This window comes from Elephantulus edwardii, unplaced genomic scaffold, assembly GCF_000299155.1.
Source record: "Elephantulus edwardii isolate Elephantulus edwardi_28Jun2011 unplaced genomic scaffold, EleEdw1.0 scaffold00030, whole genome shotgun sequence".
NCBI lineage: Eukaryota > Metazoa > Chordata > Mammalia > Macroscelidea > Macroscelididae > Elephantulus > Elephantulus edwardii.
Window position 1 is genome coordinate 6,235,594 of NW_006399780.1, and position 20,726 is coordinate 6,256,319.

At 43.8% G+C, this 20,726-nt stretch overlaps 1 protein-coding gene across 1 annotated transcript; it reads right to left on the bottom strand.

Annotated features, from left to right (window-relative positions):
- Window positions 1-3,534: 3,534 nt before the first annotated feature.
- On the bottom strand, window positions 3,535-19,627 carry LOC102866554 (cyclic nucleotide-gated cation channel beta-1-like). Its single transcript, XM_006883963.1, has 6 exons — window positions 19,435-19,627; window positions 15,521-15,572; window positions 13,308-13,473; window positions 11,597-11,644; window positions 10,440-10,507; window positions 3,535-3,601 (listed from the first exon to the last, which is right to left on the bottom strand). Exons 1-6 carry the CDS (start codon window positions 19,625-19,627, stop codon window positions 3,535-3,537), a joined length of 594 nt encoding a protein of 197 aa, XP_006884025.1.
- Between the last annotated feature and the right edge of the window lie 1,099 nt (window positions 19,628-20,726).

Here is a 20,726-nt window from a genome sequence, read left to right on the forward strand (position 1 = left end):
TGCCTGGGGTGGGCTGCCCTCGGCCCCCTGCCCGAGGCGAGTCGTCACGGCCCTCTGCCCGGGGTGGGCTGCCCTCGGCTCTCTGCCCGGGGTGAGCCGTAGTGGCCCCCTGCCCGGGGCGGGCTGCACTTGGCCCCCGGCTCGGGGCAAACCGTCGTGGCCCTCAGGAGCAAGAAGGCAAGCAGCTGTAACCCAAGACCACCAGTAAGGTGATAAAGCATCCTCCCTTCCCCCCTTTATATCTACGTCCCTGTTCAGCATGAAGAAGCCAGAGAGTCGGCATCCAATTCCCAAATCAATAAGACAGTTGGTTTAATTACTATTGGAAAATGCTTGTCATTCCTCTGTAGCATCTGGTCCCCACTGGACCCTCATCATTTCCTTCACCTGTTCCCCCTACCGACCAACCTGTGCAGCTCTGCAACTGCATCCTGGCCCATCCTCACCCTTCTGCCCCCAACCCTCACCTCCTTGTACCCCCAATATGTTTTTCCCAATAAAAAAAAATTAAAAAAAAAAAGAAATATCATCTAATTACTAATTGTGATTCCTCTAGGCAGACCACTACTGCAGACTACTCCCCCTTGTGGACATTTAAATGCTGGAGAAATTGGGCAGCAGCAACAGCACCTAGAAGCCTGTTCCAGACCCAGTGCAGGGTTGGGGATTAGGGGAGATTCTCTATTCGTACACACAACCCCACCCACCCAGAACTGTCCTCTCAGACTTTCTCTTTCCTGCCAAGGGGAACCAGGGAGGATTCTCAGAACATACATGTTTTAAAGTCTGAGTTCTAGGACAGGAATGAGGACAGTATAGTTCTGCAGTCAGACAAGAGGCAGGCAGTGTACTCTTTCCTCTCCACGGCGTAGGACTGGCCCCCGTAATCCCTTCAGGATGGTCTGCTATTGGAAGTAGCCTCATCCCTCATGAGCACCCTCATCAACTGAGACCTTTAGAAGCCAGGAGAACCCTCTACACCCTGATGGGAATCTTTAGGTCACACAGACAGATACTGAACTGGCTGGTAACTGAAAGTTGGTGGTTGAGTCCACTCATGGGTGTCTCAGAAGAAAGGCTTGTTTCTAAACTTGTTTCTAAAAAGGTGGTCGCTGAAAACGCCACGGGGTCCGGTTCTGGCACATGGGGCCGTTGTGAGTCAGAGTCAACTCTACAGTAACCGGAGTACCTGGTCCAGGTCTAATCTTTCTCAGTCTTCCCCAGAACTGTCTCCTCCCACAGCCCTGTCTGTGCCCAGCTGAGGGCTTTGGGTTAAAGAGACCTGATGCCTCCGAGGCAGACACGTGGGACTAGCTACTCAATCCGTCACCTAAAATATCTACATTTCTGGAGGGCATTTTGGCCTTTGTTTTTAACATTAAAAAGCTACAAAACACAAACAGCAACAACAGGAAACACTCTGATCTAGGGAATTCTAGCAGTAGAAAAAAGTGAAGAAATTATTCCAATTATAGTGGAAAAGATTTGGGGAACGAGATCTCTCTCACAAGACTGGCATTATTCTAGTCCAGGATCAGTTTTGTGCTCAGGGAGCTTTTTTCCCCACAGGCACCCAGAATGTTCCAGAATGTTCGAGATGAAGGCACAATGAGCTTTGTTCTTCGTGTTGGTGTTTATGGTAGCTTTCAAAGTATGCAGTGTCAGCGGTGCAAGTTGGGCTTAGTTTTCAGGATGAACTTGGCCGTGTGTGTTAAGACCATAATGGCCAGACACTCTCTCCCTAAGCTCTAATATTCCTCACAGGAACCATGGCAGGTGAGTCTTTGCACCCCAATCTTCAGAGCACACACAACTCAGGCCCTGGAATATTCCATGAAGGGCTGGTTGAGTGGATATCTGACAACATGATTGTAATTAAACAGTCCTCGTGTCATCAACTGACTATGATTGAAAAATGCCTTTACATTCCAGCATGTCCTTTAGTGAATGATTACATGAAGAATTAAAACTCTGTAAAAGTGATGACCATCGTGTTGGCCTTCTTTTCACTTCCTTAAAGATCTCTGATGGCATGTTGACTGTAAGAGGGGAAAAAAGAGAGAACAGCTTAAAAACGTTGTGCTAAGAATATGCCACTAGGTGACTCTGTTGATTAATTTATTTCCATACTCCTATACTTTTCATTATAAATAATTTGCTAAGACTTGGCTTTAAAAGCTTGTAAGCAGCCATTTAAGGTACAACAATGGATCACTCCCAGATCATAGCAAAGAAGATTTGAGAGGGGGAGAATAAAGACTATTAATTCAAAGAACTAATGTATCCCCTGCCATGAACTTCAGTCACCTTGACCCTGAGGCCAATAGAGATAGAGTGTGTCAGGCTGTCACGACTGATCGCTCTAAAAGAGAGTAAAAATGTTCACTCATAAAGTTGGGGGAAAAGTGTGACTAAAATTCAAAATCATAAAAAATACAAAGGTTAGTAGTAGTCTGGTAGATTGTTGTTTAGTGCTGTCGAGTCAGAACAGACTCCTAGCTGACCCTCCAGTGGGGTTTTCAGGGGCAGTCAAGGCACATGGGAGGAGATTACCTGTCTTCTTCCTGCAAAACATCTGGTGAATTGTAACCAGTCTGGAATATTAATAAAATCCCAAGACCTTGACCTTATGGTTTACCATTTCCACCATGCTCAAGGCCATTGTTGCAATCAATGTCAATCCATCACCCTAAGGATTTTTCTTTCTTTTGCTGACCCGCTGCTTTTCCTAGAATGTTGTCTTTTCCCAAGGTCTGACCCCAAGTTTCACCATCCTTGTCTCAAAGGAGCATTTCCTCCCGGAGAGACCTGCTTGGTTTTTGGCAGTCTGTGGAATATCCAACACTCTGTCAAGACCATAATTCAAAGGCATCACTTATTCTTCAGTTTTCCTTATTCATCGTCCAACTTTTACATGCATATTTGAAAACGGAAAATGCCACAGCTTGGGTCTGTTGTACCCTAGTCTTTAAGTTAACATCCTTTGGTCCTTAGCACTTTAAAGAGATTCTTGGCAGCTCAGTGCAGTATGTTGTTTGATTTCTTAACTGCCGCTACCCTGAATTGCTTGTGGAGTCAAGTAAAATTAAATTATTGATAACTTTATTCAATGAATTATGATATGCATCCAAAAATTGTTGAATTATCAAATATTTTTGTTTTATATATTTTCTCCAAAGAAAGATACATCATTCTCACTCACCCGAGGAGTCCAATAGTTCACAGCCAGTGTCATACTATGGTACCCCATGGATCCTCACCCCTTAATCAAGTGTGGATGGCATGGTTTTGGTCACAGAGACCAGAGGGCTGAGAACTCTGTATCTGTCATTCTTCCCCAGGACTGAGACAAAACTGGACAACTTGGCTAAAGACCAAATAAGGAGGGTCTTGAGCAGGATCCGGGGAGAAGGAGAGATTGAAGATGGCCTACCTGCCACCTCTGTTCTTCTACTTTCTGTTCTAGTTCCCCTTTCTCGTAACAGTACATCACGACTCCATTCTTCCCCAAGTGTACTTTACCTTCTTGGGTGACTATGCACTTTCCTTCGCCTTCTTTTTAGTTGTATAGGGAATACAGCATACCCAACTGGTCCTTATCCTGGAGACCAAAGGGGGAAAGGATAAGTATTGAGATAGGGGTGATTCTTCCACCAGAGTAGCTCATGGCTTACACTGTTGGTACTACCTTAACAGTAGAGTCCACGGGCCCAGTTGGTAACCCCTGCCTCACCTCTGCTGCAGTCCATTACATTAAGAACCTGGAAGTCAAGGTTGTGTAAGCTGGAGACACTGTCAGAGTTTTGCCTATAAAATCAGACCTTACACAAAGCCAGGCTCTTTTCTAGGTCAACTGACTGGTTGTCCTTCAGTCTGTCCAGATGGCCTTTGGTCTTAGATAGTATGGTGGGTCCAGAAGGGGCCCATTAGGAGACAGAGTGAATCAAATCTTTCAACGTGGAGACAAGAGAACTGAGACGCAACCTGAAGACACCTCTGCTCCAAAGCTGCCACAGGTGGTTCTTACTAAGTATCATCGATTTGACTTTGACTTAAAACTTCCCTGTGAATAACAGGAAGACGTTTTGTCTGTACTAGTACCATCTTTACAATCTCTGCTGTGCTCAAATGCTTTCTTCAGCCTCTGTGTCTGTCCAGCTCATTGAGAGTCTGCCTTTCTTTCACTAACCCTTTACTTGGTGCAGCCTGATTCCCAGCCCTGTACCATTTCTAAAACACCCTCCTCTCCCTCACATGTGCTGGAGTTTATTTTCCCCGTAGTGTGACCTTTCAGAAATATTCTGTTTCCAACCCAGGCTGCCCCTGGGATACAGCAGTGGCCCCCTCCTTCCCTTCACAGCAATCATCCTGGCTCCATGCCAGCACCACCCTACTGTCTAGCGAATGTTGAGTGTCAGTTTAAACTGCGAACTGAATGAGGTCCTCATTGCAAGGCCTGAAAAGACAACTCTTAACAGACATGTAGAAATCTGAGATTGCAAGTGAGCAGAGGTGTGGAGCAGAGGGATGAGTTGGGGTATGCAGAGTCCTGCTGTCAGGCATCTGTAAAGGGCCAGGGTGCATGTGGAGAGGCTGCCTGACGGCTGCCCAGGCTGGCCTTTCCTCCAGTGCTGCCTCTGTCTGCCAGGCCCTTGTGTTCGGGCACTCGATCTGCCTGGCAGACTTCACTGTGCAGCTGCTGCTCCAAGCTGCTGAAGCTAAGTGGCAGCTCCTAAGTAACTATGTCATAGCAGCCTTCAAACAGGGCAAGAGGGGCTCATGGCTTCAGGCTCAAAAATCAGAGTAATTTACATTTTAAAAGATATGTTGTTGCTGTTCTTGTTGTTATGTGCCGTCGAGTCGTTTGCGACTCATGGAGACCCTATGTACAACAGCCCTAAACCGTGCTCTATCCTGTGCCAATCTCATTGCCTCTGACACACCATCCCGATTACCCCAGTCACTGAATCAATCCACCTCATAGAGGGTCTTCCCCTCCTGCGCTGTCCCTCTACTCTACCCAGCATGATGTCCCTCTCTAAAGACCTGTCTTTTTTTACAACACGTCCAAAAATATACCAAAATATTAAATAAACTCTACAATTGAATGAAAGTGAAGAAGATAATAACAATGCTCTCAAACATGTCAGAGCTCCGAAGGGTGGACTTACAGCACAGGAGAGGAAGACCCTGGATGAGATGGATTAATACAGTGACTGGGGCAATGGGGGTTGATGTGTCAGAATTAGGGAGGGTACAGAGCTGCTGTACGTAGGGTCGCTATGATCACAGGTGACTCAACCAGTAACATTCTATGACAGGTTTGGAAGCAGGAGAGGCGTCCACTTCCTAAGCAACATTCCTCCAGAAACTCTATGAACTTTGATAAATGTCGATAGTTGTAGAGGGGCTTCAGGTCTTTTGTTTATAGGGTCGTTATGAGTTGTGCTCGACTTGAAGGCAATCAACAACAACAACAGAATGGGGCAAGGTTTAGATCTGTTGTTCACAGGGTGACTATAAGCTCTGGTCAACTTGATAGCACCTAAAAATATTGATTATTATGTTGGAAAATGAGATCAATCCATTATATGTTTGGACACAGACATTTTGCTATACCAAAAGCAATATCCTCAAAGTTGGAGCCTAGGGATGTGGTGATGGATTTTTAGTGATTTGATCTCTCAGAGTCTTCTGTTAGACTAAGTCTTCAAAGTGTAACCAGAAACTCAACATCCTACACGACCCATGATTATTAAAAACTCAACAGCGGTTTGGGAAGCAATGGGAGATGTGGATTTTGCATGTCTTCATGGTTCAGATTCATAAATTCCTGGTTTTTAAAATAAAAGGTTTGAGAAACAGCCTCTGGCGGTGCCTTGGCAAAGTGCTCAATTAAGCAGCCATTTGGTTTCCAGCAGCAAAAGCAAAACAGAGTATGTTCTGTCTCATTGATGGCAACCAGAGTTACGTAACAGTTATGGGAAGAACTGGGTGGTAGCAACAGCAGTCTAACATCTACCAGGCTATTTTTACCAAGGAACCATGTAACTGGAGCCCTAGAAAAGCAACAAAGGAAGACAACTGGAGAAAGGTGCTAAGAGGAAGAGCAACTGAAGACTGCCGAGTAGGGGAGGACAAGTATGAATATGAACTACCTTTGGCAAACAGGACTGGAACGAGTACCAGCTTCCCACAGACGAAAGAACCTCAACAAGCTGCATTGACCCAGTGACTGCTATAATGAACTTGAACATGGCAGAGGCCGTGAGGATGATGCAGGACAGGACAAGTTTGCAATCTGCTGTCCTTATGGTCACTATGAATCTTAGTCTACTGGAAGGCACCTACCTAACATAATCTAAGTGTGGTGGTGGCAGTTGACTTACATCAAAAGCAGAAATGTAGACCGAGACCTTGCCGGCTGAGTCATGTGCAGTTTCTGGGCTGATATATGTGAGAGTGACTGGTGCAGTGTGTGCGCTTGGTGAATGTTTACTTTCATTTGCTGTTAAGTGGTGTGATCTTCGATAAAGTCATCTGATCTCTCTCAGCATCTTGGATTTCTCTTACGTAAAGGAAGGCACACACGGCAAGTGTGACTAATCAGAAATTAGCAATGTCTGAAGCATGTAACAGGAAGGCTCCAGGAATAGCCTTCCCTGCTTATCCTCAGCTTGTCTCTATTGTAGTAGGTGATGTGTGACTATGACTTTATGCATTGCCCCTGAACTTGTGCAAAGGCTCAAAGTCAAGTTCAAAGGAGGTTGAGACACTCCGGAGATTCTAGCTCTACGGAGATTCTAGCTCTACAATATCTACCAGAACACTCAACAGCATGCTGGCTAGTGGAGGTAGAGGACCAGAGAAAGGGAGAGACTTGTCCAGGCAAGTGGCTACTTCCTCTCCTTTAAGGCCAGGTGCATCTCAGGGTTTGAGGCCAATCTGAGCCCACAACAAATAAACAAACTACTGATGTTCAGGACTTACTTAGACATTTTAGTCTGCAGAAGGCCCTGAGGATGGTCCTTACTAGTGGGACCTGAGGGGAAGTGAGCTTAGAAAAGCAAAGGCAGTCCCACCCTACTCTCTCCAGTCTTCCAAGGCCCACAGAGTGCATTCAGGAGGATCTCCACAGCTCTTATGACTCAATGCAAGCAGTGTGGGAATTCACAGAAAAGCCTGAGCTTTGGGTACCCAAGGAACATTGACCAGGTAATGGTCTACTTCACATACAGATGGACTTTGGTGTAGGTACCAGCAGGAAATGTCAAGTTTGGGTGGGGTGAAATTAGACTCTGCCTCAAAAAAGCCACACAGCTAACCACAGGGAGATCCCTATACCAACAGAACTTACTAGTATCTGATAGAACAAGAGCAAAGCCTCTCCTTGTCACCCACATGTAATCAGTTAAGACAATCTCTATCTTATTCTCATTCTAGAAGTGTCAATACCTAGGACATGGAGGAGACAAGCCATACCTCTTCCTCCAGTCTCACCATTCATTCCAAGCAGCTCGAATTTACCTCAAGAAATGGAAGAAGAGGTGCTTGCATCTAGAGTCAAGTTATTTTCTTTTAAAAGAACAAGGCCAAGCATCAGTGACTAGAAGACAATTGTTACAGCAACGGAAAATGCTGAAAAGTTGTAGAATAAAAAAAAATAAGACATTGTTTGAAGGGCTGCATCCCGGACAGGAAATGGGATGGATTTGGGGTAATGAAGGTGAGAAGTTATTTGAAGCAGCAGCTATTTTCCTACCAACCAGTGGGGCAGTATAGATGTATTTTTCTCAAGGAACTCTGAAGGGAGGCAACATAACCCAGAGGAAAGACCTGAGTCCTGAAGTCTGAGGTCTGGGGTTAAGATTTGCCACTGCCATTAATAAATCTGCCCCAGCAAATTACTAAAACTGTTTCTTCATTTACAAAGTGGATGCAATGGAGCTATCTGTCATTTCCCTCTCATACGGTTCAGGTGGATTTCAAAGTAAGGCAAAATAGGAAACGACATTTGTAAATTAAAGAGCATTTTCTAAACATGAGGTGTGAATCTTGGCTCATCTGCATCTTGGAAATAATCACAAAGCTTCTGTTTCCTGTGACCAGACACACTTCCTGTCTGTGCAGGAAGTGTACTCTTTAGTGGGAAGGAGAACTGAATGATGACAGGGAGTGGAGTGGCAGAAACCTAGAAAGGCTTAGATGCTAGGAGTATCCAGCTCTCAGATCAGAAACAATAGATCAAGCTGTGTGCGATCTGATTCAATTCATTACATTCTCTAAGAAAGGAAGTGTCACTGTGTCCAGTAAGAGTAAGAAAAACAAAGCTATCACTTAGAAAAGAAAATCTTAGAAAAGACTCACTGAAAAGTAAGAAAGCCCTAGATGTGAGAATGTGACATAACAGTGCTGGCATTTTGAGATTTCTGTTATATAGAGATGAAAACAGATGTGAGAATGTGGGGTTGAGATGGAACAAACCTTCCTTATAGCATTTCTCTCCTCCCATACATAACAGACTAAAGAAAAGTAGTAAAATCACATCAACAATTTATCAGCTATTGAAAAACAAACAAAGCAATACAGACTAATGCCGTACATTTTCAAAGATGGTAATTAAGAACGTAACATCTCTAGGATGACTCCGTTTTTATGACCAAATCACCTTTTTTATCTGCAGAGCCATCATCTGTTCAGTATAGTTGATACAAGCATAGAAGACATTAAGCACCTAACATAGTCCATAGAGGTAGTTCTCTGCTTTCTATTTGATGACTGGAGTCTCAAAAGCTTGGGAGTGACCATCTAAGGAGTATCTATTGATCTTTTTTTTTTTCTGGAACACAGAAGCGGGAGGAGACGCTAAGCTGTATACGCACAATTTGTCCAAGGACTATCGGCCAACTGCTATAACTTTGAGACCAGATGAACTAGCTGGTGTTCAGCTTTCCTGCCAACTGATCTAAAAGAATCACAGTATAAAGTCCTGGACAGAGTGGTAAAAAATGTGGAACAAAAGTCAGAATTATAAAAAGGGCCAGACTTGCTAATCTAATGGAAAATTAGGGAGGAACCCTAACATTATGGCCATTGTTGTTGTTGTTATGTGCCATCGAGTCGCTTGCGACTCATAGCGACCCTATGTACAACAGCCTAAACTCTGCTCTGTCCTGTGCCAATCGCATTGCCTCTGACACACCCATCCTGATTACCCCAGTCACTGAATCAATCCACCTCATAGAGGGCCTTCCCCTCCTGCACTGTCCCTCCACCCTCCCAAGCATGATATCCCTCTCCAAGTCCTTACAACATGTCCAAAGTATGTTAGACGGAGCCTCAGAATCCTTGCCTCCAAGGAGCCACCCAGTTTAACCCTTTCCAGGATGAATCTGTTTGTTTTCCTAGTAGTCCATAGTACTCTCAATACCTAGCACCGCAGCTCAAAGACATCAATTCTCCTTCTATCCTCTTTGGTTATTGCCCAACTCTCTGATGCATAATAAGTGATAGCAAAGACCATGGCCTGTATCAGATGCACCTTCGTCTCCAGAGAGACACCATTGCTCTTCAGTACTTTGGAGAGGTCCCTAACAGCAGATTTTCCCATGGTAATACACCATTAGTTATCCTTTATACCTTGGGCTAAATGTATCCCTGTGGCCCCACTTTCATCCAAGGAGTAAACTGGTCTATATGGTGAATAAAAATATGAGAAAGGTAGTCACTCCTTAGAATAATAAACAATATAAGACAAAAGGACAGTATTTGCCCAGAGAAAAAGCTCAGAAGGCAGAAATTGGTAGGATAGAAGGATTAATGGAAACAAGAGTCACAAAGAGGGATCAAGAAGAATGCAGTTACAATGACAGTACTTTAATGAATATCATAAATAAAAAATGGGAGAAAAGCTGGGTTATACAGCAGTGGTATCCACTTCCTAAACAACATGCCTCCTGAAACTCTATGAACTTTGATAAATGTTGATAGTTACAGAAAGGCTTCAGGTCTTTTGTTCATAAGGTTGCTATGAGTTGTGCTTGACTCAAAGGCAATCGACAACACAACAACCTTGCTTCTACACTTCATTCCCTTCTTCCTCTCCTCTCTCTCTGCCTGACTAAATGTTTTATTCTTTTTTTGCTAGCTGATGTGGAAAGGAAAAACATTTTAGCTAAAGGAGTGAAGAGAAATGCATGACTAAAGTCTGACTTGTCTGAGTTAATCCTGAGTCTTGGAAAAGCAACACATCCTGTTCTCCATCTTATAATTCCTCCTACAGCCTTAAGAAACGTTTACATCTCCATATAAGCCTAATGAAAAGAGAAGAATCCAGGTTAGCTCCTCTGTGCATATGACATAGAGGTCTCTCAGAACCTATGGTAGAAAAAATGCTCTTTACCCCCCTTATCAACTACAGATCTAGAAACATCACTCACTCATCTTCAGACAAATATCCAGGGTCCATCTGGATCTGTTTGTCTTCTTTTAGAGTACATGCAACTACCTGTCAGAAGAAATAAGATATGTTTGGGGACAGGGAACCAGGAGTCAGGATTAGAGCACAATCACATTCTTCTATAGATGTTGGGCTGAATGAGAAGTGCATCAATCCTGAGTTTTCTTCAACCAAATGGACACCACTGACTGGAGAAGTACAGTCAGGGGACCCTGACTGAGCAAACACACCTTTGGTTTGGATCTCCATAGTGCTTAGATTGTGAAGTAGGAGATGTGTAAATTGAAGAGTCTGACACACCGAGTCAGGATCACTACGAGCTTTCTGATGCTCCTTTAGTCATTAGAAAACATGATGCCTCTGTATCTAGCCCTGTTGGATGAGTTAATAATCTGCTTTCTTTACTGAGTATGCTCCGAGAGGAAAATAAATAGTGAGTACCACCTTTTGGAGGAGAAACTTAACCTCCAGGCAGAAGCTTAAACTTCCTGAGAGAAAGCTTCACATAAATGAAGAAAAAAAAATTTAAAAAATGAATATAAGTAACAGGTGAATAGAAATCTGGATTATTTGTGTTGGAAAAATTTAGGTCCAGTCAATTTTTTCCTAGACAATGGTGATAGCTAATACGTGGTGCTTTCTGCTTTCCAGGCTCGACTCTGAGTTCCATGCAAATCAACCTTGTGATGATCCTTTTCAACCTCTGAGATTTATTTTATGTGGACAAGATAACTGAGGTACAGGGAGGGGGTGTGACTTGTTGGAGTACTGCCAACTGTGGAGCCAACTCCCCTCAGTTCCCAGGCCTCTGCCCTTTCTACCATTCCATCATAATCCTCCCTAAGAGGCCCTGAAAGTTGGTCCAGAAGATAGTCGTGGTAGGAGCTTGAGTATGTGCAGGTAGGAGTGGGAGGGCACCGAAAGGGCAGTAAGATTTCTTCTCTCAATTCCCAAGGCCAATCCTGAGCAACACAGAGCTCTCCTAGAGCTGGCTGGCTGCAGCCTCTCTCACCCTCGGACATGCATCAAGGGCGAGAGCATGGCCCCCGGAAAAACCTCTAAAGTTGAGCCTGGACACCACAAGCAGTTTGTCCAGTAGTGGCTCTTAGCTCCTTTGTCTGAGAGTTTTGTCTTTACCTCCTCAGCATGGTCTCCCAGATCAATCTCCACAAACGCAGATGGTTTCTGTGAATGGAAATCAGAGGAGTGGGTGACACGGCCTGGGTGACAACAGCGAGGAAGGACTTCCTGGAAAAGGCAGTGGGTTCTGTGTCCTAGCAGCCCCTTGGCTTGGATATTAGGATGATTGTGAGATTCAACATGACACTGACAAGTGTTTAGTGTGATGTTCCTGAGAAGCCGAAATGAAACTCTAATGGCAAAGTATAGAGTGAGATGTCCATGGACTCAGCTCTGTGAGAAGGGCAAGAGGGAGGAACATGGGCTCTGACTCCACCCTGGTGACTCCACCCACCATCAGGTCCCCAGGAAGCCCAAGAATCCCCTCTAGGGGTCTCTTGAGAACCAGATCCTCCAGGAGATGGTTCAATGCCCAGAGTTGTGGGAGTCCCTTCACTCCCCTCCAAGGCCAGAGCAACTGAGCAGTTTGAAGGTGTCCTTCAACCCCCTCCCCTGTGGGCTCTCCTCTCTCCCAAGCTGGCTGAAGACTCATACTAAGAGATTTGTGGCCTGAGCTGCTCAGCATTTAGCTATTGCACCATCTCTTGGAATCTTGAGTTGGCCCAAAATGTATTTCTAACGGTGACACTTTAACCAAGACCAAGAGAAGAGAGTTATTTGGGGATGAATAAAGGACTTCCCAGAATCTCTGGATGATGTCATATTAGTCCTTGCTCTCTGGTTTAAAAAATTATGTCTTGCTATGTTATCACCATTCCCTACTCCTTTTGGAAGGAAAATTAAAACTGTCTTCCTTTACAACATGTCCTGAGAAAGATACCTAATACAGCCCTGGTACGTCTGTAGCCAAATGTGTCCATAACCTAAACATCTGGGAGTGTGACTTTGTTGTTAGGTGCCATCGTGTTGAGAATGACTCAGAGTGATACTAGGAACATCCAGCCTGAAATCTGCACTATCCTGTGTCATCCTCATCATCTCTGGGACACTAGAGCCCATTGATGAAGTCACAGTGTAATCTGTCTCGTTGGGGGTCTACATCCCCTTTACTGACCTTCCATCTTTCCAAACATGATATCCCTTCTCAAATGACTCTAGGAGTGTTTTTCTGGGCCAAGGTCAAGCTGACTGTCACCTCCCTTTAGGATCTCACACAATGTGAGCAATTACACTCTTTAACAAACTGGGATGCAGATGCCGCTGGGATTGGCCCAACAAAGTGTGGTATTTGAAAAAAACAAACAAACAAACAAACAAAAAAAACAAAACAAAGTGTGGTATTTGACATCTGGAAGCTTCTTTAGGGTCTAGCTCTCCTGCTGAGATGATCCCCTAAGAACTCTTCCACTGTCAGCCCTTGTTGGGCATGACTTATGCCCGGACAAATCTCTATCCTACTTCTTTTACTAAAGTAAAAAGCTCTTACCCAGCAGGCCTTGGGTGGTGCAAATAGTGTGCTCACCTGCTGGCTGAAAGCTTGGCAGTTTGAGTACATACAGAGAGAGCTTAGTCTACTAGCTGGCAATCTACTACCAGAAACCATCCACAAAAGTTAAAAGTTCTTACCTCTGTTTCCAGAAGGTAATCTAACTTTAAGGTTGCCAGCTTCTGTTTCTAAAAAACCAAAATAAGACCAAACAGGTAAATAAAGGCAGGGTTGTATCAGAAGGGAAAAAAGTGGTTTGATACTAGTCAAACACTGCCTGACCTTAGCCTCGTTAGTATCTGTGTCCTCTTCTTTCTCTGGTTCGTCCTTGGTTCTGGCCTCTGAGTCACTCTTCTCAACTTCTGGTCCCACCTTCTCACCATCCTGATCTAACTTTTCAAGGGCCTCCAAATTCTCTTCCTTCGTGTCTTTCTCTGGGCTTTTCTGACTACAGAAGTGAACAAGATTGGCATGGCACCATAGACATCGTGGGAGGCAGGTTTTTTTAGGTGTGAACTTTTAAATTATGATTTGGGTGAAAGTTTACTGAGCAAATCTGTTTCCTATTAAACAATTCATACACATTTTGATATACTCCACTGCAGTTAACCTTTGTTTTACCAGGTCTTCTTTATAGTCTCTACCAGGGTCTGAATGTTACAAGTTTGCCCTTTTTAACTCCTGCTGGTGATCCATCCTTGGTGAAGAAACTTAACCTGAATGAAAAATGCCTCCCATTTATGGGCTTGTGATTCGTTTATTTATAGCCAAGGGGGTTGACTTAGAAGGAGCCATGTGTGACCTTGTTCATAGACCCAAACACTGGCAAGTAAATGTGCTCACTCCTGCAGCAGTACACAACTCGGTCTAGACGGGTACCTGTGGAGCCACATGAATCAGCGGGTTTGGCTGAGGTCTGTGACTGCTTCTGCTGTTGCTCATTCCAAACTAGGTGCCTTCTTTGTCCTGCCTTCTATTTGGATCTTCTGGAACAAAGGCAATTATATAACAGAGTGAAGATGGTAGGGGACTTTTCCCTGCATAACTGGGGATTTAGATGGTGGTGCCTCTTGGGCTGGAAAATGAAAGCACAGAGCACAGCAGTGCCACAGTAAAGGCACGGATCTTCCTCCATGCTCAGTAAGTCCTTTTGAGGATGTCCTCACCTTACTCAAACATTGCAGGGAGGACATGTTTCAGGTCTGGCTCTCCATGATCTAGCCATTGATGATCTGGGCATGTGAGCAGATCTTTGTGAGTCTCTAACCAAGGAAAGCCACTTGTAAACAAAAGTGGCTTATGCTCTATGACCTGCACATGATGCTAATGAATCATTTTGGTTAGTATTTGAAAAGAAAGAATAAATGTCTTGGTCAATATAATTACTTTAAGGCTTTTAATGGGAGGAGCTTGAGTGGTTGGGGAAACGAGATGAAGAAAACAGAGAGGGCCATGGGTAAGGGAAGATGGACATGCAGAAGCAGTGCTGAGAGCTGAGGACTGGGCAGGACCAAACTATGAGGCTTTCTCAGACCCCGCCGCCTCACACATCTTTTACTTTTTTCAACAAAACAATTTGCCGGTTTGGTTATATTTCCAGTCTCGAACTCACTCATTGCTGGTGAGTAGGAGAAGAATTATAACTGACCATTCAGTGAATTTTCAAGAGCTGTAAGTCTCATGGGAGGATTGCCCATTTCCTTTTCCCTTGGAGTCACTGGTAAGATTCACTGGTAGGACTCCCAGAGAGATATGAACTCTTGGTTGGTTATTAGTGCATCTCCCTATGGACTACAACGCAGGCTCGACAAAGGAGCCCCTGGTGAACCACCACAGTCTGTTAGAGTGAAAAAACACTTCTGAGGAGAGTTTTTGTTTGGTTGTTTGCTGAGACCATGAATTGATCAGTTCTAAGACATTCAGGTGAAACCAGGCTGCTCCTTGGAGGCAAGGATTCTGAAGCTTCGTCTGACATACTTTAGACATGTGGCAAGGTGGAATCATTCCTTGGAGAAGGATGTCATGCTTGAGAGAGTGGAGGGACAGCGCAGGAGAGGAAGACCCTCGATGAGATGGATTGATTCAGTGACTGGGGTAATGAGAGTAGGTGTGTCAGTGACAGTAAGATTGGCACAGGATAGAGTAGGGTTTAGGGCTCTTGTACACAGAGTTGCTATGAGTCGCAAGCGACTTGATGGCACATAACAACAACAATAACAAGAGAGTTAGGACAAGGTACAGTCAGATTATTCCAAAAACAATGGTGGGAGGGACAGGGAACTGGCACATGGCATTAACAACCACTTTAGGACATGTTTCCATGACAATGCATTTCTCCAGACAAGAAGCACTTCTCAAATCTGTCCTGTCTGGGGACTCAGGGACTCCTGTGACACACTTCTAAATCTTGAACTTACATCTGGACCTCATAGCCTGTACTTACCAAGTTTACCTTTTCACCATTTTTAGCACTGAAAAACAAAATACCTTCTTACCAGGTATAATCTTCTCCATCACTTCGTGAGTCTTTCCCCTGATCTTCAGATTCTGTAGAGAAAAGAAGCACGTGTAAGGACTTAGAACAGGTTGGGGTGGTGCTGAGCGTGTGAGGTAAATGCAGCAATAAGGCCATTTATGGTTCAAGAACACAGCAGACTCTTGTTTGGGCTCTTGCTGTTCCTCTCTAAGAACACCCCTCCCAAGCCTGGATTTTGTTTATCTCCAAGCTCAGTTATCTCTCAGCACTCAGCTCAGATGTCATACTCTGCAGAAACTGTCTCTGACCACCTCCTCATGTCTCTGTGCTCCTCTGCAAATTGGCTACTCCCATTCAGTGTGGCTTCATATCCTGTTTTTAGAGTTGCAGCCATCACAGAAGTCATGGTCGTTTACACAAACATCTCCTTGACTTTGATGGCAATCACCGTCTCATTCATCTCAGTATTTCTTAATACAAGCCAGGATCAAGCTCAATAAATACAGAAAATTGTACAAGCTTACTAAATATACAAGGAAAGAAAGCATAAAACTAATGAGAAGATTAATTCATTTGGCAAGGCAACTTTTCCCCATCTGAAACTTTAGGTAGTTAAGCAATTCTTCTTCATATTCTGTGGCTGATAAGTAGAAGAACTGCTGTCTCACCCTCCTGGCTCTATCTGCAATACCAGCTACCTAGGGTCCTTGTGCCTGCAGGGGAGTTTTAGGCATAAGTGTGGTGATCTTTGCCAGGTGTTGAGGTGTGGTGTATGCAAGCAATTTTTAGCTGTGCTACAGTCAGTTTGTTGTTGTTAGGTGCTATCAAGCTGGGTATGATTCATAGCAACACTATGAACAACAGATCTGAACCTTATCCTATCTTGTGTTCTCATAATCTCTGACACACTTGAACTCATTACTGCTGCAACCAAGTTAATCAACCTGTTAAAGGGCTCTCTCTTCTTCTCTGACACGCCACTTTTCCCATCATGATGTCTCTTTCCAAGGACCAGCCTCTCCTAGCAACAAGACCAAAGCATGTGAAACTAAGTGCCACCATTCTTGCCTCCAGGGAGCACTCTGGCTGCACTATCTCCAAGACATGTCTGTTCTTTTGGCAGATAATTCAGTACTCTTCTCTAACACCACAGCTCAAAGGAATCAATTCCTCCTCTGTTATCTTTATTTACTGTCCAGTCTCAGATGTGTAGCAAGTGACTGAAAAGACCATGGCCTGAATCAGGCACATCTTAGTCTTCAAGCTGACATTATTGTTCCTCAGTTTGGAGAGGTCCCTGACAGTGGACTTTGTCAATGCAATATGTCTCATGACTGCTAATACGAAGGGTGTTGATTTTTCATCCAAAAAGATGAAGTTGTTGATGATTTCAAACTTTTCTCCATCTATCATGATGTTGCTTTTCGGTCCAGTGGTGAAGACTTTTGTCTTCTTCATGTTTCCAAACAGTGGGCTTCCAAGCCTATAGGGCTGATTTTTATTTTCTTCATCAGTCTAGTTTCTCAAATTACTTACTCAGCATATAGGTTGAATAGTTACGGAGAAAGGATACAACCCTCATGCACACTTTTCCTGATTTTAACTCATGCGGTGTTCTCTTGTTCTGAAATTGTTCAAGTCTTGGGAGAAATTTTAAATGGTGGTAATAGTATGAAAATAAAGAGATACATTGTGTAAGAGGAGAATGGCATTTTGTAGGTGTAGGGTTGGCAATTGTGCCACTCTTTCAACCACCTCTAACTATTAAACCTTCTAGTACAGTCTTGGTTTCTCTGGATTCCTTAAGATTTGCAACTAAGTTCTCCAAAGGAAGGAATTAACTTGGCAGTCTGAAATGACTAATTTAAAATATTAAAACACTTTGAAGTTTCTTTAGGTGATATTTGAAATAATAATGGAGGGGCTCGTCTTAGAATTCCATAATTCCCAGCATTAAATCATCTAGAAAGTTGAAACTCAAGGTGTTAAGAATTGGAGGAACCTATTACATTTCCCCTCGTCTCATAGTCTATAGGGAGTTGTGCTGAAAATTCAAAGAACGTGTCTTCAGGTGGTTCAGATCCACTAGTGGCTCCACAGAAAAAAAGATGGGATATTTCCTTTCATGTTATAATCTGAGAAGTTGGACTCTATGAAGAAGAATCTGACATCGAGGTTGGAGGAAGACTCCTCAGCAACCAGTGTTGTGTAGATGACATGACAATCTTGCTTACAGAAAATGAACAGGACTTAAAGTATTTGCTGCAGTAGATAGAATATTACGGTTTTCAATGTGGATTTCACCTCTATGTCAAGAAAACAAAAGTCTTCACCACTTCACCACTAGGCAATATCATGATACATGTAGAAAAGATTAAAATTGCCAACTGTTATTTTATGATGCTCTGCAAGGTATATCTATGGTCATAGTGATGAAGAAATCAAGATGTATTGTATATGGAAAGTGTACTGCCAAGAAGCCCTCCAAAGTGCTAAAGAGCAGTGGCATCAGTTTAAAGACTAAGGTGTGCCTAGTCCACTTCAGAGTATTTTCAATTGCTTCCTATGCATCTGAAAGTTGGACAATAAATAAGGATGACTGAAGAACTGATGCCTCGTAATTATAGTACTGGAGAAGAGTACTGACTATCCCATGGACTGACAGAAGAATAAACAAGTCTGATTTGGAGGAAGTGCATCCAAGGTGTTTCTTGGGGACAAGAAAAGTGAAACTTAATCTTGCATGCATCGGGCATGTTGTCAGGAGGGGTCAGTACTTGGAAAAAGGCATCATGTTGAGGAAGGTGGAGGGTCAGAGAACAAAAGGAAGACTCTCAGTGAGATAGGTTTGCAGAGAGACTGTAACAATGGCTTTGAGTATATCAGAGATCACATGACAGCGCAAAGTGCAGAGCTGTTGTTCAGAGTGTTGCTAAGAGTCGTAGTCCACTCAGTGATACCGAACAGCAACAAGACTTGAACAAGAAAGTCATATTTCAAAAACCCTGCAGACAACCTTACAAAGGGCATGAGTACCTGCATGGAAGTTTATGTGGTTAATTGGGATCCCAAGAAACAAAAAATTGCTAAAGCAGCCTTTAGCATTACAATGGGGCTGGGACATTGACCAGGAAAGGTTCTATAAGATGCTTAACTGGATAAAGAGTCGGAATTAACATTCATAGTATAATTCTATTAAATTAGTTCAATGCTACTGTCGTTCAGTCTCCTCTTTGCTCAATAGGACAGTCCTACATTACATATTAAGAAATACCAGAGTGTCAAATACTGCTTGATATAAAACAGAAACTTACACATTTTACAATTTAAAATCCTATTAGTGTCAAGTGTAATTATAGGCTGGCATCAACTGCCAAGAATTCCCTGCTAACTCAAGATCCCTTGGCAATTCCACAGAAGTCATCTGCAAAGGAATTGAGGCCTGCCTCAGAAGCACAATTACAGTCCCCAAGGATTCATTATAGGTCCAAGAAACTTGTAGTGTGAGGTCAGACTTGGAGTTCAGCTGATTAATTGTTCTCTTACAGTGTTTTTGATGGTTTGGAATGGGCTTCCTATGTGTCTGCCTTTTGTGTGTTTCTCCTCCCATAACACTCCATCCTGTCCTTCAACAGAGCTTTTTAACTGGTCACCCACCAGTCAATTACTGTTGTACCTGAGAGAGATCACCTGCCTGGAGATCCCAGGCTTCTCATGTCACCTCCAGGTGTGAAGAACCTCACCTGTTCACCTCAGTGTGTAGAGTGAGCTTTCTTTCTGGGAAGTGCTCATCTTTGGTTGTTAGGATTCTGAGAAAAGCAGCTGTGGGAATGGGAGCGGTCCCTAACAGGCTCCCTTTCTTTTTTAAAGGGTTTATCCCTTCCTTTCTCTGCCCAGCCACACATGCCCTCAAAGTTAGAGCCTTTCTCTTACCCAATTCAGTCGGCGGCTTCTGGATGCAGCTTGGAGGATCCCCCTTCTGGTGTAAGCTGCCCGCACTCTTGCTCCTCTGAAGTTCAGCTGCCTCACTAGTCGCTCTGTAATGCCCGGATGTCGCTCCCAAAGGAGGGGCTCCAGGCACAGGCCGGTGGTGCCTCCTGAACGTGCTCGAGTTCTCCTTCTCCATTAGTATTGTCTCCTTTCTTAAAAAATTTCAATTGTGGGAAAGAAGAGGGATGTTGACCCTTGGAATAAAATCTTAGACAGAAAGCATGGTTTCAAAGCTCACTTGCAATTTCTTCTCTAGGGAAGTAGGCCCAAGTGTGCTTGCTACAGAGGGAAGTCCACCTGTTGCTATGTGACCTCTATGACATCACGGCAAACCAACCAGGGGTTAACCCATCTCAGACCCAATGGGGCCAGTGCATTTCATTTTGACAGTTTTGGACTTGCACATTTTGCTCAGTTTCCCAGTTTCTTCTCTTTTCTTTTTTGGACACTTCACTGGTTTCTCCACCAAAGGAAAAACTAGAAGGGGCAAGGTAGCAGACCTCAGCCAGGAGTTCTTAGGGATTAATACCTTCATCTCATAGATGGTCTTTTAGCCACCTCAAGCTTTTGAACTGTTTTTCTAGATTGTATAATCTTGAAAAATTCAATACTGATCAAACTCAAGAAGATGGAGGAATGTGCAAAGGAGGTAACTATTGTCAGACTCTGAACTGCAGTGTATGGTCACTGCCTGCCTGGCAGGCGAACGAACCGCTAACAGGGCATTGCTACTAAATGACTGTCAATGGCTTTGTCCCCAGTGTGTCTAACAGTGTCCTGTCCCCTTACCTTGAACAGCAGAAGCACCTCAAGGTTCTTCACTCCAATCGAAAGCAGTTTTGAATCATAGGGCCCTCAAATGGCATTTCTGTGCTTTCAGTGTAATCAGAAAATTCCTCATGTCCTATTGCAACTCTTCCCTTTCCTCCAATCATGCAAGGCCAAGAAAAGACAAATTCTGCATAGGCCTTCTCCTTGAAGGACCTGGTGACAGGCATTCGGTGAACCAGACAGCTCAGTGCGCAGTTCAATGTGAGCTGACAAGCCATCCAGATAACATTTGTTGGGGCTCCAGATTTTTATTTCTTTTGCATAAAAAGTCATAGAATATTGACATGAGAGACTTTAATGCCATCTTGTCATCTAGCCAAGCATTTGATTGATCCCTGTCACCGGAATCCTCCAGGAGTAGACAATTAACCACTGCTTTAATGCTTTTATTGACCTTGACAGGG

Coding starts and splice junctions, on each gene's coding strand:
- LOC102866554 (XM_006883963.1), bottom strand. CDS start 19,627: ATGGAGAAGGAGAACTCGAGCACGTTCAGGAGGCACCACCGGCCTGTG. Junction 13,474..15,520: donor GATGGAGAAGATTATACCTG/GTAAGAAGGTAT, acceptor TCACTTCTGTAG/TCAGAAAAGCCCAGAGAAAG. Junction 10,508..11,596: donor TGGGAGACCATGCTGAGGAG/GTAAAGACAAAA, acceptor TTCTTCTGACAG/GTAGTTGCATGTACTCTAAA.